The sequence below is a fragment of the Parasteatoda tepidariorum genome, chromosome 11 (assembly GCF_982258835.1).
Source record: "Parasteatoda tepidariorum strain Cologne lab strain chromosome 11, Ptep-v5.0, whole genome shotgun sequence".
Classification (NCBI taxonomy): domain Eukaryota; kingdom Metazoa; phylum Arthropoda; class Arachnida; order Araneae; family Theridiidae; genus Parasteatoda; species Parasteatoda tepidariorum.
Window position 1 is genome coordinate 25,138,637 of NC_141765.1, and position 17,308 is coordinate 25,155,944.

At 29.0% G+C, this 17,308-nt stretch overlaps 1 protein-coding gene across 1 annotated transcript; it reads left to right on the forward strand.

Annotated features, from left to right (window-relative positions):
* The first annotated feature begins 5,251 nt into the window (after positions 1-5,251).
* LOC107443715 (uncharacterized) lies at positions 5,252-13,580 on the forward strand. The gene is made up of 2 exons (XM_043054242.3): positions 5,252-5,447; positions 11,115-13,580. The coding sequence occupies exon 2, from the start codon at positions 11,147-11,149 to the stop codon at positions 11,828-11,830; it is 684 nt and encodes a 227-aa protein (XP_042910176.1). The 5' UTR covers positions 5,252-5,447; positions 11,115-11,146; the 3' UTR covers positions 11,831-13,580.
* The last annotated feature ends 3,728 nt before the right edge of the window (positions 13,581-17,308 follow it).

Here is a 17,308-nt window from a genome sequence, read left to right on the forward strand (position 1 = left end):
GATGATTTGCAAATAGCATCCTGATGTTTCGATACATTCTAAAACTTATTTTCGCAAATTCACCATAAAATGTCTCACAACAAGTTCTTTGATTATGTTGTTGTTGTTGTTGTTAATTTACGTCGCACTAGAGCTGCACAATAGGCTATTGGCGACGGTCTGGGAAACATCCCGGAGGATGATCCGAAGACATGCCATCACAATTTTGATCTTCTGCGGAGGGGATGGCACCCCCGCTTCGGTAGCCGGACAACCTGCGTGCGAAGTCGAGCACTTTACGGTAGCACAGTTTAACGAAGACCAATACCGCACACCCTCGGTCCCTACGCAGAGTGATCCAAGTGACCACCCACCCTCACACTGACAGTAGCCAGTGATGCTTGACTTCGGGGATCTGCTGGGAACCGTGTCTTAACGATCAGTTCACTGTGGGACTCTTTAATTACGATAAACTACATTTATCAAAAAATACCGCTACTACGATTTCTTTGTTTTCTTATATATATCTGATACGATACTCTCCTTTTAAACAGAGTTCGTAAGATCCTTAAGATACTGAAATGGTGGCACAAAAACTTAAACTATAAAATATACAATTTCATTAAGTCAAAATATCTGGTCTGAAAATTTTTATTTTAAGGTTAATTTAAATTTTAAGGTTATTTTAAATTTTAAAATTAAAAATAACTTCATAGTGACAATATTGATTCTGAAGTTCTCTTACATTTTTAAAGACCACGTGAATCCTGCTAAAATATTAAAATACATATGTTTACTTTTACGAGCATAAAATCCTTATCAAACTAATGCTCAAGACCCAAATTTAAGACAGTAAGATTGATGATAAAAACTTTACTGACTTCAAAAAATATGAAGAGGGAAATAAAAATCAACATGCTTCGAGCGTTCAAATATAAGAGCCCATTCTCAAGACTCGTCAGGCATGAATGACTTGTAACGTTAATTATTGGACGCTCAAAACATGTTTACTTTTATTATAATCTAATATTTTTTAAATCAATGAAGTTTTTATCTTTTCCATTCAGCTTCTTGAGATTATTCATTTAGAAAAAAAAAATTTGAGATTATTCATTAGAAGAAATTGATTAAATAACTTCATGTGATATTAGAATATGTTTTACATAAGATAGGAGCATAGGTTCTTCGATTGAAAAAATAAAAATTAGTCTCAACTTTCCAAAAAATTCAATGCAGTACAATTTTTTCTTTACTGCTAGCCTAATGACATTTTTAGGGACATAAAAAATTCCGTTTTCGATTGAAATTTCAAAAGTCAAAAGTGAAAATCCCCTAGCACCAAGAATCAAGATTAAATAGTTACAAGGACAGCTATTTCAAACAAGTTAACGTTTCCGGTCTACTCGAAGTTGTTTGAAAATGTAATTTTTATTTATCGATTCCAAAGTTTATTCTACATATATTTTAGAGTATACTTTAGGCGTACTTCGATCGAGTTTATTTTTACCCTCTTATGTGCTTAAAATTAATAAATAATTTGCTTAAAATAAATTATTCAAGCTATATAATTTAATACATTTTTGGCACAATAGCAAACGGGGATTCCATCACATATCCTTAACTTTGATACCGCTATCATTAAATTAATGGAATAAGCTTAGATAAATAATAATAGCTAAATTTTTCTTGTTTTAGCTTTCAAGGAATAATATGTTTCGTCCAAACAGATTTCAATTCTGGAATTAACGAAATCATTGAGTAGGTTCCTTGGAGCAATATCATTCTTATCCTCTTATGACGAAAGATAGGAAAAATTGGTATTCACACTTTCTGTAAGAAGTATGTTAACCTTCTCGCTGCGTAATTTTTTTTCTTATCAAAATAAGTTCAAAAATTTAGTATTTTTTTATATTATGTTTTCCAAATCAAATGATAATTCTAAAATTGATACGGCTTTGCAATCTTTTTACAAATTTCAATTTTTAGTATTTGCTGTTTAGCAAAAAAAAAGTGTTTTCCTAAAAACAAATTATGCTCTAATGAAATCTTGGGAATTGTGCTAAAGTTGAAAATTAATTTTAACAAAAGTAAATTATTTCAGCATCTTCTGTTAAAAAAAGCAGCTTTCTTAAAATTAACTATGTAATATATTAGTTTAAACGTTAAAATGTAATTGTAAATCGAATTTGTTCATTTAAAAAGCAAAGCAAACAGTTGTGGTTTTTTTTTAGTTGCACTAATATGAACTTGCTTTTCACGAACCAAAACAAATAAGAAACAACATAAAGTAAATGAATAAATAATTTGTTTATTCAATCTTAAAGAAAGAGGTGCTCTTATTTACTGCGATCATTTAGACATTTTGCACTGAGTAATTTAAACATAGAAAATGTTCTTAAATTCTTATCAGCTCATGACCAGGTAATTAAAAATTTTATTTCTCAATTAAGATGTTATTACAGCATTTAAGATACTGAGATATTTCAATTTCGGTTTCGCATTCGATGGTTCTTTATGTTTGGTATCTTCATATTCCTTGAAATGTATAAAACATCAACACTATTTTAGATAATCTATATTGAAGTCACAAAAAACAGTAAAAAAAATTTTTTATTTATCCTCATTTTTTGAAAAAAAATAGTATGCTTAGTAAATAGTTACCTGTTTTTAATCGAATAATTTTAAACAGCAAAATGTTTTTATTTTCTTAACAAGATTTTATTCTCAGCTAGCAGGAAATAATTCTAAGCTTCCTTTTGATAAAAACTTGACAATAATTTGAAAAGGAATTTTACTTTAAAGAAAGACCTAAATTTAAGTACTAAAAAACACTTATTAGTATATTAATGAAAAATAATATACGTATCACCGTAAAGAATAAGATTTTTAAAAATGTTAAAATTTGAATGAATAGTTGGTTAAATAGTTCTGCGAAACATGCGCGGACAGGTAATTAAAAAATTAATTTTATGATTAAGATGATATGTAATATGTTGAGAAATTTTAAGATGCTTAAAAATTTTAACTAAGTATTCGTATTAATAATTATAAAATATATATTGAAGAAATTTATAAATATATTTTTCCAAATCTATGCAGACGTAAGTATATAATTGATATTGTATCAATTATTAAAAAAAGCCAAGCAGAAAATAAAATATAATCACATTAAGTATAATCATAATCTAATCTATAATCATATTCTATCAGAAACATGATTCGATAAACTTCGACATTCGTTGAATAAAATGTTTTCATTCAAAAAAATATTTTATTCATATTGCTACAACTAGAAAAGAAACATCGTTTACTAAAAAAAAATTTTATGATTAAGAAAAAGATTAGCAATCGATTATTAGCGAAAAAAATATGAAAGAAACTATACGCTACGAGTGCGTAAGTCTAATTCCTCGTAAGTTAACCCACGTTTAAATATTAATGGAACCATTTAAATAGTTCTTCCTTGTCTCCAAATTATTTTTTTTAATAATTAATTTTAATTTTTCTCGGCTTCTACTAAATAAAAACAGTTGATTTTGAATTAAAAAAATATGTAGATAAATATGGTATAAAATATTTCAGACCTCATAATTCAACATTTTTCATCTTCAATTAAATTAAATAATAAATAATTATTAAAAATTAGTTTTTCCATGAAATTATCATTGGGTAAATGGGTCTTATGAGTAGGGGTAATTTTTGAATTGCTTAATTAGTTTTAAAAACATGACAGAAAACGCAAAAAGTGAAATTAATATTAAGGCATCCCAACTTTTTATCGCTCTCCTAACCAAACTATGGGGACCATATTTCCCAGATTGTGGCAACCCCCTATATTTTTAAGGTTGAGAATTCAAATATGTAAAAATAATAATAATTAATAGTTAGCACTAAATAATTATCATATTTGAGGTCCCCCCAGGAACCATTAAAATTGACACTTAATACGTGAAAATCCTTAATACGTGAAAGTTATTCAGGGTGATATCTTTAATGTATGTTTAATTATCTTGCAAACATAATTTAAACGTTTTTGACCAGGGTCTTATTTACGCATGAGCCCGTAGCATGGTGCCCGAAAGGGCGAAAATGACTCTTATAATTATTAATTTTTAATAGCATTTTTTTCCTCTTTTTTTTTTATTTGATTAACCAATATTTGAGATGCATACAACTTCAATTTGAGAAACATTATTTTTACTTAGCATCACTATTATTTTTCAATACATTTATGAACAGAAAAATTTCAGTTTCTATTCCTAGGACATATTTATCTAAAAAATGTAGTTAAAATTTTCAGTCTTTATTTTATTTTCAAAAATACTCTTAATATTCTTAGCTAGATTCATAATTAGATACACTTTACTGAAAAAAGGGAAATATTTAATAGATTTATACAGATTTCGCAAACATTTTGGTGAAAAAGGGAAATTTTTGAATTTAGATTTTTTGACTATGAAAACTAAAAATAAAACTTCTTCTTGGTGAAGAAACGTATATTTTTAATTATGAGAAATAAAATTTAACGAATTTATTATTGCGTTGCTGATTTTTTTTTAAATATATACCACATATTGCATTTTTAAATATTATGATCATAAATTAAAAAGGCTTTATTCCCAAATTAGTTCAGATAAATACATGCAGAACATACTTTATTATAAAAAAATTGTAAAAACTAACAATCAAACTATCTTTTCATTAAAAACATGTATTTCGCATAAGACACTTTTCATCAACAATTATAAAAGCGTTTTCATTGATTTCTACAAACCCAAGCTCTGAAAAAAATTAGCAAAACTGAAACTTAAATATAACATTGCGCGTAATCATCTCTGGAATTTAAAACGTTTAATTAATGAAGATTATTAAGAAAACAATAGAAAGAATATCCGTAAGCAATATCCGAAAAATATATTGGTTTTCAAAAATTAACAACAAGCTCAGAATTTAAATTAGAGAAAAATATTGTAAAACATTCCCTTACAGCAAAGAGGAGAAGAGGGAAAGGTGACATGGAGCCGTTTCCTCCCTAGATGGCGAGTTTGACCATTACGATCGCAAATGCAATTTACTTGCAAGCAACAGGAATGGCACATGAGTAATGGTAAGCAACAACTATTTACTCAAAGCAAGCTCTAAGCAAACCTTTCATATTATTGAATCTCCAAAAAACATTAATAACTTCTATAGACATGGAGCCGTTTTCTCCCTAGATGGCGTGTTTGTCCATTACGATCGCCAATGCGATTTATTTGCAAGCAGCACGAATGGCACATGAGTAATGGTAAGCAACAACTTTTTACTCAAAGCAAGCTCTAAGCAAACCTTTCATATTATTGAATCCTAAAAAGACAGTAATAACTTCTTTTCTTTTTTTTTCAATGTTTGTAAATAATAGATTCCGTCGATTCTCACATAGAATGTTGTCGCGAAATTAATGGGCGGAAATATCGCAATCAACTACTGTAAGTAATTTTGCATAGTTTCTTTTTCACTGATTTAAATTATAAACTTCTTCTGATAATTTCTATTTGTTGGAAATTTAGAAATAAATTTAGTATGTTGTAATTTTTTCATTGTTGTTTTTTACTCTTATTCAATTCTATTCCAAATAACTAACACAATAATTTCAATTTATGTAACAGAAATACCGTACAATATGAAAAACAGTTTAATACTAATGAGCTTCTAGATATGAATAGTTTTCGGTATAGTTATAGTTAACTTTTTTGTAGTCTGATATATTTGTAATTTGAATTACTGGAATATTAAATTTAAATATATCAGAAACGAATGTAAATGAAATATAAAAAAATTATACACTGTTTCTCTTTATATACTGTTTTTAATTTTTTGAAAAATCTTAGACAATTTCTTGAATTGTTTTAGATTGATTTGGCACAATGACTAAAAGTGCTAGGCTTTCTTGAAAGATAAGCGAAGATTTTGTTTCATAAAACTTATATATACCAATCTTCCTTTGGATATCCATTCTAAAAAATATTAGAAATAGAATTTTGCTTAATAAGATACAATATTTATTATATATAATCAAATCTAGTTCTAGACAATAACATTCTACAAGATCCTGTTCTTCTTTAATTATTAAAGTTTTATGTTGACCAGCTCTTTGATTCTCTGAATTAATTTTTCCACTTATTCATAGTGCTGATTTTAGTGTGTCATACTTTCTTTCAACTTTTTGCTGACTCAGTTTCCTACTTTTACCTCTGCAATAGCTTCCTGCAGGTACTTTAAAGAGTGAGAGAGAGGAGACTTTATTTTTTGTAAATGCTCTTCTCATTTTTATGCAGCAGAACATAAGTTATTAATTTTCAGTTAGTAAAAAATATGGTCATAAGTATCAGGTTCTGGAAGGGGAAAATGAAAGGTAATTATGCCCTACACTTTCAAGTAATTTACTTTAATACTGGTAGAAAAAAATATCATGGGCTTAAAAACAGCTTTGCATTTACCATAAAAATTTTCTTTGAGGGTTGAAATCACTTTGAATCAATATGTCTCAAAACAATTTTTCAAAGATTTGTATTGTTTTTTTTAAATTTATTTGAATATTGGCTCAATATTTTTATCTAGGAACTATTTAAAGGTTCTTGAAGCAAAATATTGAAATAAAACTTGATAAAAAAAAAGACATATTTTTGTACATTCTTATCTTTGACTAGTTTTTTTTAAAAGTGGCTTTACTTGGGATACCTACTACAGTGAACTCTCGCTACTACGATATCCGATACAACAATAACTCCCTCTATTACGATAATGTTCCGCGGTCCCGCCAAACTTGCATATTGATTAATGTTATCTTCCTCTCAATATAACGATATTCTCTGAAGCAGTAAACCTCTGTAAAACGATTTTTTTCCAAATTTCAACATTATTTTCTATTTTTTTTATTGGTTTTTAAATAATGTAAAATGCCTTTTTGTCATCTTTTACCATTTTTTTCATCTTTTCTGATAAAAGGGTCACTGCTGGTTATGATCTTTCACCTCACTGTTATTTCTTTTCACATCAGAGAATGGCTTTTGTATTCAAATTTCATTCCCCCACTGTTGAGGTACTTAGACCACTCTAAGAGCTTCATGTTTTAGAATTGCCTCCCTCAGTTCTTAAGAAATCACCATTGTAACATCATGAGTCATAAATGACCACACACATCACAGTAACACCTGCTACCCTGAGAAGGTACTGTTTCTGTAGAAGGTGGGTGGAGCACGTTTATTGAAATTGAGGAGGAGAAAAAAATGTATACTGACCATTGGTCATCGTTTATCACTGTCACTTAATCCCTGATTTAAACTACACCTGGTGTTTTCATGAGCTAGCGCAAATTCTACGATCAGAGCTTTTCGCATTTAGTGCTGCTAACATTTTCAGCTTGGTGAGTCTTCAGCGTATTGGATATTTTTTACTAGTGTAATTTAGCATAAGATGGCAGGGAGAAAGTAACTTTCATTTCAAGATAAACTTAACGTTATTAAAGATATTGATGATGGAATGAAACAGATTGATGCAGCTAGAAAATACGGATTATCTCAATCTAGAGTTGCAACGTTTCTAAAGAAAAGAAAACAGATCGAAGATACTTTAAGTTCAAATTTAATTAATCCAAAGCGTAAACGACTAAAAGTCGCAACTAATGAAAACATTGATGCTGCCGTCTTAAAATGGTTTCAAGAGATGAGAGCAACAAATATCCCGATAAATGGGCCCTTGTTATGCACACAAGCACGTAAATTCGCAGTAATGCTAGGGAACGAAACTTTTAAAGCTAGTAATGGTTGGCTAATGCGTTTTCGGGATCGACATGGAATAACTTTCCAGGAAGTTCACGGAGAGAAAAAATCTGCTCCGATTAACGAAGCAAATGAATGGAAGCAAGAGAAGATGACAGATATTCTTCAAAAATATAAACCAGAGAACGTTTATAACGCAGATGAAGCTGGGCTGTTTTTTCAACTCCTTCCCGATCGAACATTGGTATTTAAGGGTGAAAAATGTTACGGCGGAAAAAAATCAAAGCAGAGATTGACTGTTCTTCTGTGTGCCAATAGCACAGGGACACACAAAAGGCAACCTCTTATTATCGGCAAATCATTGAAGCCGAGGTGTTTCAAGAATGTGAAAAGTCTTCCCGTGGAATATAAAGCCAATAAAAAAGCTTGGATGACTTCTAAGTTTTTTTCTGAATGGTTGTTGATGTTAGATAAAGAAATGAAAAAGAGGAAGAAAAAAATTGCTTTATTAATTGATAACTGCACCACTCACACTTCAATTCCAAAACTACACAACGTCTAAATTGTTTATTTCCCGGCCAACTGCAATTCGATTTTGCAGCCACTCGACATGGGCATAATCAAGTGTTTCAAAGGATACTACAGGAAGCGTTTGGTTGAATCGATACTTGTCAACATCGAAAATAAAGTAGAAGATCCTTTTAAAACTGTGAATGTCAAGGAAGCATGTGATATTATTGCTGGTAGTTGGTGGGAGGTAACAGAAAAAACTATTCAAAATTGTTGGAAAAAGGCCGGTTTGTGTGTCTTGGAAGATGAAATTGTTTCTAATAGTGAAGAAAATTCCACAGACAGTGATCTTTCAGATAATCAAGAATTTGTTTTGAATCTTCAAAAATCGTTATCCCAACTTGAGGAAAAAATGGGTAAAACATATGGTGTTAACGTGGAGGACTATTTAACTACCGATGACGATCTCACAATTTTCGCAGTGATGAAGAGATTCTCTCTGAAATTACGGATGAAATGGAAAATAATGATGAGGAAGAAGATGGTGATGATGATCCATGTGTATCACAGTCCGTATTGTCAACCCATGAAGCTCTTCAATCCGTAAAATCTCTAAAGACATTTTTCTCAAGTCTTCCATTCACAAATGAAAATCATTTTCGGGCATTGGACTCTATGCATACTTTGTTGGTTGACAGTCAGAAAAATGAATAAACAAACAAAAATATCGGATTTTTTTCAATAAAAATGTTTTTTTAAGGTAAGTTTACAATCTTATGTTCTGTATTTAGATCCATTGTTTTTAATGCTTAACCGTAATAAACACTTAGCAAATTAATTTTTTCGATAATATATAAATATATTTATAGTTAATGAATATATAACATTAAATTTCAAAAAATCTTATTGCGTCCCAGAATTATGTGGGCCCTCGATATAACAATATATCCCTCTACAACAATATTCTTATTTGGTCCGCAAAATATTGTTGTAGCGAGGTTTTACTGTATATTTGCAATATAAGATGAAATGTGAATGTATATTCTGCTTTCTCAAAATGTAGTAGGATATAATAATCCTGCGTTATCCTGCAGGATTTACAAATCTGATTTAAGCATTCCATTTATGCTTAGAATGAATTTAATAAGTTAAAACTGATGGTAGAGTGAAGTATAAGTAAAACTAAGAACTTGTAAATAATATAGCACTTAATCTTTTGTTAGAACAATATCTAGAGATTTATGATCTACCATTATCTTTTTTTAATGATTAAATAATAAGTCGTGAAAAGCAGTGAATACAATGAGTTACATCCTAAGTGGAGATAAAATTCTAGTGGCAAATAAAGCACTCAATGAAAAGCCTTCGTGTTGTTGGTTTTATAGTGATAAATACTCATACATAGCTTTGTTATCCAACCCTTCTAAGACACTCATTTCTTTGTTGAATATTGAGTATTTGTACGGAACTCTGAGGAAACTGGGCAGCTTTGAATGGCTGACTTTGCCTAATATTTTAATGATATTTCTGGTTTATCATTTTTATTGTTTCCTTTTCTAGTGTCCCTGTTTTCATATTTATCCTCATTTTCTAATTTGATGACTAAATCCGTAATTTTTGTTTCCTTTAGTTGCAAATAAAAAATTTTAATATTATCTTTCAATTTGCTGTGCTTTATAGATTCGAAAACACTGTTGAGTTTGAACACAGTAGTTCATGGGGCTGACCATTATAATTCAGATACTCCAAAACACTGCACATATTCATTCTTCTCCGTTGAGTGTAATTTTCTAACAGTCACTTAAATCTACCTTCTGATAGTCAATTTTGTTTAACAAAATCTTCAATATTGGATCAAACGTTAACAAATTGTTGTCGCATTGGTAAAAACTTTCGACAGCTATTCTAACTGGCTGTAGTTCATTTAAAATAACTGAAACTTTACTCAGTTCTTCCTCAGACACAATTATTGCCTGCTTTATAATTAAAGCTTTTTGTATGGAGTCTTCCAATTTCACCCAATAGCCCAATAGAGTTTTGATCTTGTCTTACAATCTGAAATCAGGAAATTTTCTCTCTTAAACTTTTTTTTTCCTATTTTTCTGCATAGGTTCATTTTTAACCGTGAATCTTAGAAATATTCTACATGAGGGGAAAATTTTTGAACAAGAGAATTAATATTTGGCAAAAACTCCAGCAAATTCTTAACAACATTCACGCTTCTATTATTTTCTATCATTATTTTTCAATCATAAACTGCCTCCAGAAGAGAAAGTTAAGTGATTCAGGTATCAGTAAAGGCCTTAAAAAGCATTTCAAAAGTGAAGAATTCTTTTAATTATAATTTTGGTTCTGCAGGGTTGAGATCATAATCTAGCTATACTAGTCTTGTAGACAGTGGTGCAGCTTCAGATTGCAATCCCTGTCTAGAAAGCCTCTTTTTAGTTTGATATCTACTGCTTGACTGTTAGCTAAGATTTTGGTGCAAAATCTCATGCACTTTCTTATTTGGACTTAATATAACTTAACTTAACATTCAGTTTATTCTCTAAAATTTTGTTTTCAAAGTTTTTTTTTTTTTTTTTTTATTTAATTTCTTTTCTTTATCCTAAAAAGTATTCAATATTGTATTAGTAGCATTTTTTTCTGTTTGCTAAAAAAAGAAAAGAAAATTGCAAAATGCAAAGTTTGTTAGCATTTTTGGCAAATCCATTGACAGAAACCACGCACAAGATATGTAAAATCAACGTTGTATTGGAGTAAAAAATTTTACCCATTCATTATTTTAAGTCAATTTTCTTTTCAGTTGATATAAATTTATACATTTTTTGCTTTAAGTTTTTAACTGTATTAATTTTATTTTAGATATACTCGCTATCTGATGGTTTGGATAAGTTATGAAGATAATTAGATTTCAACTAAAACGTTTGGTAGTAGTAATTTTTATAATCATTGTTTTGTTTGCTTTACATTCTGTGTGGAATAATGAAAAGATTTCTTTTGATTGTGTCATGTCAACTGATACTGAAAAAAAATTGGACAACTTGTTAGATGAAATACAGAAAGCTTTGGTTGATTTAAAACTTACATATTTTTTATGTTACAATAGTTTATGGGGAGCACTGAAATTTAAGAAATCACTACCCTGGCATACAGAATTAGAACTTTGTGTTTTAAATAAAGAATTAACAGCAGTAGATGAAGGTATTTTAAATCGAATTTTTAAAAGTCACAGTTTAGTAATTATATATAATTCAGCTGGTGGATTTTATAAAGTAAATAAATTCGAGGAAAATGTTCCAACAGCTACATTAACTGTTTTTGAAGAAGATCAATTGACCCATCAAATGAGGAGAGTTGGGTGGATTCACAGAGTACTTCCACCAAATTCTTGTGAAGAACTTAACTGTTTTCCTCCAGAACTTATATCTGAACCCATGCCTACCATTATGTTTGGAACCAATAAAGTCCCTGTCCCACGTGATAGCATTGAAATTCTAAAATATTTATTTCCAAATTCATGGTGGGAAGATATTACACCTTTTCATTGTCGTACTTCAACTGAAAGACAAATTATATGAGACAAGAACTAGTAAATGTTCCAATTATTTATTATGTGAATGCTAACCTTTAACCATGTGGGTGCAAAAAATTTTATATCGCTGTAGTTTTTTAAAGCTTTTTCGGCAAGAAAATTTTTTTTAAAAAAACAAAAATAAGGCTTTAGTTTAAGAGCCTTTAACTTAAACCAAAGATATAATTTTAAGCTATGCATACTGTTTTGCATAAAGAATTATCTGGGTTTTAGAATGGTCATAAAGTAAACTATCGTAAAGAAATTATTGACGCAGAATTAAACTTTGTTACAAAAAATTTATCGATTTTTTTTGAGCCTAGAGAATTCAGGGTTAAATTAACTCTTTAAATCTTACAAAGATTCAATCAAATATCATTTTTATTCTTACAAAACTGTGGCTTTTCTGCATATTGACATTTTGAGCTTCTTTCCTAATTAGGAGAGAGGGCACTAGCTAATGGTATGCAAATTTAACCTAGAATTATTTACCATGTTGATCTGTTACAAGCTCACAACAGTTATAATATTAACATATTATTTGCAAAAAAAGCATTAATTCATGTGACAACAAAATCTACAAGCAGCAGCCTAAATAATATCTTATTTCTGACAAAACTCACTTATAGGCATTGTGGCAATATCGAAGAGAGCTAAGTAATGGTAAAATTATTTCACAATATGTTTCTATAAGGAATAACATATTTTGGACTACCACTCAACATTTGCATAAATTAATTTACACACTATAAATTTATATCAATGATCTTCAATCAAAGAATTTTAAAAATAAATTTGCAACTAAAATGAAAGAATCCACTAGTGTTAATCATAAATAGTTCACCTATCTTAGCGTATTTTAAAACATTGGAACTTCATAACTATCAAGCCATCATTATGTAAGTAAAATTGGCTCTAGTTTACTTTTGCACCCAAAAGGTTAAAGCTTTTAGTTTATGTTATGTGTTGAAAAGATCTGGACTGTGATTCATATGTTGTTTAATCCACTGGCAGTTCTGCACATAGGAATTCATGATTTTGTTATCTTCCTAGATATAAAATGTATATGCATAAAAACATTACTCCATCCTACAAAAAATCCTGCATATAGAAAAAGCCTCCATTTTTACGTGCTGAAACACTCACCTATCTAGAATTAAAGATAGGAGAAAAATGATGCTTCTTATCATAGTTTTTTTTTATGGAAGGGGGTTTTAGTTTATACCACAGTTATATATAAAAAAAATGTGAATATTTGGGAGCGGTACAAATTAAAATATCAAAACTGCCAGTGGGTTAACAGTACTTGAGTATCTACTTTAATATGGACTAAATTTTGGCAAAATATGTTTGAAATATATAAGGCCAGAATGGTATAGAAAATGTTTTTATAAAAGTCCTTGAAAGATGTTTAATTTTGGATTTGATACTAAATATACTAAATCTATAAAATGAAGTGGATTTTCAGTACATAATCTGCTGCTTCAAAAAAGAAGTCAGTATCTCCAGAGCCTTCTTATTGGAGGTATATTGCTTTCTTGCTTAGAAGGGCAGCATTCTGAGAAATGTTGCGGCTATGAACAAAAATCTCTACCAGGCCTTTATAAAAAATAAAATAAATAAATACAGGATTCATAAAGAAATATTAAAGTAGATAATATAGATTATATTAAGCTCTTTTATATGAACTGTTGATTACTGTCTGCAGTACTAAAGAATGTTTAACAAATTAATCCTTAGCATAAATAAGTTGAAAACTATCTTAAAAAAGAAGAAAAAAAGATTCTGAGGGAGAAATTTTACCAGGGTTCTCCCTAGGAATAAAAAAGGGAAGGGTGATGCCACCCAAAAAAGGGCACTTTGAGTTTTGAAATGGCCTTCACTTACCATCGTAAAAATTTATCAAAATGTGTAATATTATGTTATAACTGAATTTGATCAACAACGATTTTTGAATTACCCTCTTATACTAATTTATGTGTATATTTCTAAAAATAATTTTCTCTCGTTATTGAAATGAGAGAGAAAATTGTAGTTTATAAAAATAATTAAAGGCATGCTAAAGGACTATCTCTGTGCCTAAATTTCTTTCAAAAAAAGTATAAACTGAAATAAATGGTTAATTAATAAACAACTTGAAAGCTTTTTTCTAAATTTAAACTGAAAATTATGACAAAATAAATATACAAAGGTGTATTTAAAAAAAGGCATTTATTTAAAAAATAATTTCGAAATTTAAAATCATTAATAATACCCTACCCCCTGAGAAAAGAGATATTCTTATAAAATATTAATGAATTGAGAATAATCCGAACAGAGTAAATATTAGTAATAGTAATCAGAATTAAACCAATAAACAGAGATAATTTTACCAGTGTGTAATTATTATTTATGTAGAAAATTAATTTTTTTCAAAATGGAATATGAATAAAAAGGCAATATTTTTAAGAAATGGTGACTTATTTTTACAAAATGGGCAAAGAGGGCACATTTATAGGAATCAAAAGGTGTGTAGAGCTGGTCGCCCTTCTCAAAATGCTTAGGGAGAACACTGGTTTTACTCTTAATATGATTCTGATGTCGTATAGATATAATAATGCAAATTTCTTATATGTAATGTACAGTGCGCAAATAAATAAGTGATCACTTTAATAACTTCTGATCTAATTATCTGATTATAAATTTCAAAATGCAATCTTAATGGTTCAAGTTATTGACCTTAAATATGTTAATTGATTAGTGCAGAGTATATTTTAAGTTACGAAATCTGCCTCAACAATGCTAGTTCTCTAAATAAACATACCGTTTATCAACGATTCCTAGTATCTAAAATTTGGAATATTAGATCAAAAGTTATTCAGGGTGTTCTTTTTTCTTGAACCCTGTGCATTTTTTTTAAAATTTGAGTTGAGCACATAGCTCACTCACAAAAAAAGTATGATATGGTCTCTTGTTCCATTGTTGAGAAACATTGTGCTAAAGTCTACTTACAGATTTTGAAACTAAAATAAAAATGTCATGCCCTGTGGAATTTTTTAATTCTAAAGAAATCACACATCAGTAGTTTTAAAATACGGGTATTTTCTTTCATGTTATAAATAAACTTTAGCAATGTATAAAAAATTCTGAAATAGAGATATCAAAACCAAAAAAAGTTTATACAGCAATATAAATAATTTAACTACCGATTATTTTAAATCAGAGGAAAGGTTTCTGAGATCCTCACAAAATAAGGTTTAAAAATGTAGTCAAAATATATAATGTCTGTTTTGAGGTGTGATACTGCTAAATTCATTATACTATCAGGGATTCCTGGTAACTAAAGTTTCTCTTTTGTGTGTTCCTGGCTATCAAACATTCTGCAATTTGCGCCATATTTTTCATCCTGTTTGTTGTATAAATGGAGGTCTGTAAAAACTTTTTTTAACTGTGAAAGATGCACTTTTTTGGCTATTAAAAATATCTTTTTCATTGTTTTTCATCATTTCAACAGCGATTTTATTATTGCCCAGTTGTTGAATTTATCAGCTGAAACATTTTTAAAAAAAATTTATAGTCATTAAAATGCTGTAAGTTAATCAGCTTTTTTCTTAGCAATTTATTTTTGGTTTCTAAAATAAAAGAATTCCTAGTGTTTTTTTAAACTAAAAAAGCTTAAGTTTGATGTAATTCTTTTTTAATGACTAATTTTCAAGACAGTTAAAAAAAGTTCTACTGATGCTAAAAAAATTTCTAAAAGGCTTAGTGTGAAAAAATTATCTGCAAATCATATATGTTTTATGACTAAACGCTTTATGCAGTTGGCATACTTTAGAATAATTTCCTGTAACAACAACCCTTCTGTTTATAGCAACCAACAAAGTCCAATTTTTTATTTCATAAGCCACTTTTATATCCATTAATTAATAAATTCATAAAACATGGATTGGGCTAAGCTACTATGTTTCAAAACATCCTTACTTACAAGCTTTGGAGAGCAAATGAGATATCTACACAAACGCGATTACAGCGCCACTGCCTTACGCCATCACAAGCCACAGAGGTGTCTACAAAGAGCTTAGCTATCCTTTGATATCTTATTTGCAAATAGGAATTACTTATTTTTTGCTTTTTAAAAATTATTCCTACCTTTAAATGTTTTCATCAGTGTATATATGAATAATAAAATTAAAAACTATTATTAAAACTTAATGAAATTAAAAGATCGTGAACAATGCAACATAAATATAGTGCAACATTGTATTACAAAACAAATCTGAATATTTCAAAAAGAATAGAATGACAATATATAATTTCCTGAAATATCTATTACAAGCATTAAATTATTTTGCTTAACAGGGAGCATTATTTAATTTATTTTCTGTATGCTGAGTTTAGTTGCTTGAAAATTAGAACTGAGGAATAATAATATTGAGCACATAAGTTTTTTTTTTTTTTTTTTTTGATTTTTCTTAAGCAGAGTTCAGGACATTTTTGCTTTTCAGAATAGATTTCATGTTAGTTTTTTTAACATTCAATATAATTTTTAATGTTCAGGAACAATTATGTTCACCAACAATTTTTGCTTTTGAGATTATATGTCAATTTTTTAACATTCAATATATTTTTTAATGTTCACAATAATTATATACAATAAATCAATAGACAACTAACTTTGGCAAATTATTTATCAAAAAATACATTTTGTATATCTTATCAATTTCTTTTTTTTAATTATTGCTTCTTAGAAGAAATTGTTGAGCTTGCTTTTCTCTTAATCTGCTTTTCAACATTAGAATTAAGAAATATGTCTGAAGATTCTTTTTCATGTACAGATCAGACGTTGATGGTTTCTTATTGAACATAAAGCTTTCTGTAATTTGCATGATTTGTTTAAATCCTTAGGAGACAAGACTGTGGATGTTCCAGGTGTATTGCAGTCCCCATCAACTACTAAATTTACAACTTTTAAGTCTTATCTGTATGCTTTGCCATCTTTTATATACATTTGTACCCAAGGCCCTTTCCAATGGAGAAAAAAAAACTTACAGGATTCTGTGATCCTACTTTGGGCATGTTGACTTTTTGCTTGCCATTTACTAATACTTTACTGTTTAGATGGCATCTAAGGAATCAATTTAATACTTTATTTATTAAATAAAAGGCTCTCCCAACTAAACTTCCATGAAAACAGCTGAGACATGCTTCAACTAATTTTCCTAATGTATGATATTTTTCTACAAGTGTAATTTCATCGTTTAACTCAAATAGTCCAATAATCAATTAAATATTTATCTTCATTGAAATTATTGGAACAATGCTTCAGCTCTTTTTTTTTATGTCAATATCAGTCTGATATGGTCTTATTCCTGCCTACAAATGTGATTTTTCAGTCTAAAAACATTTGAGAGATATTAAGATAATTTTTCAAGTGCCTACATAGTACTTGTTTCGCCTTTTAAATTAGGATTCAATGCTGAGAAGCTGTTCAGGCATGAGTTTCCTT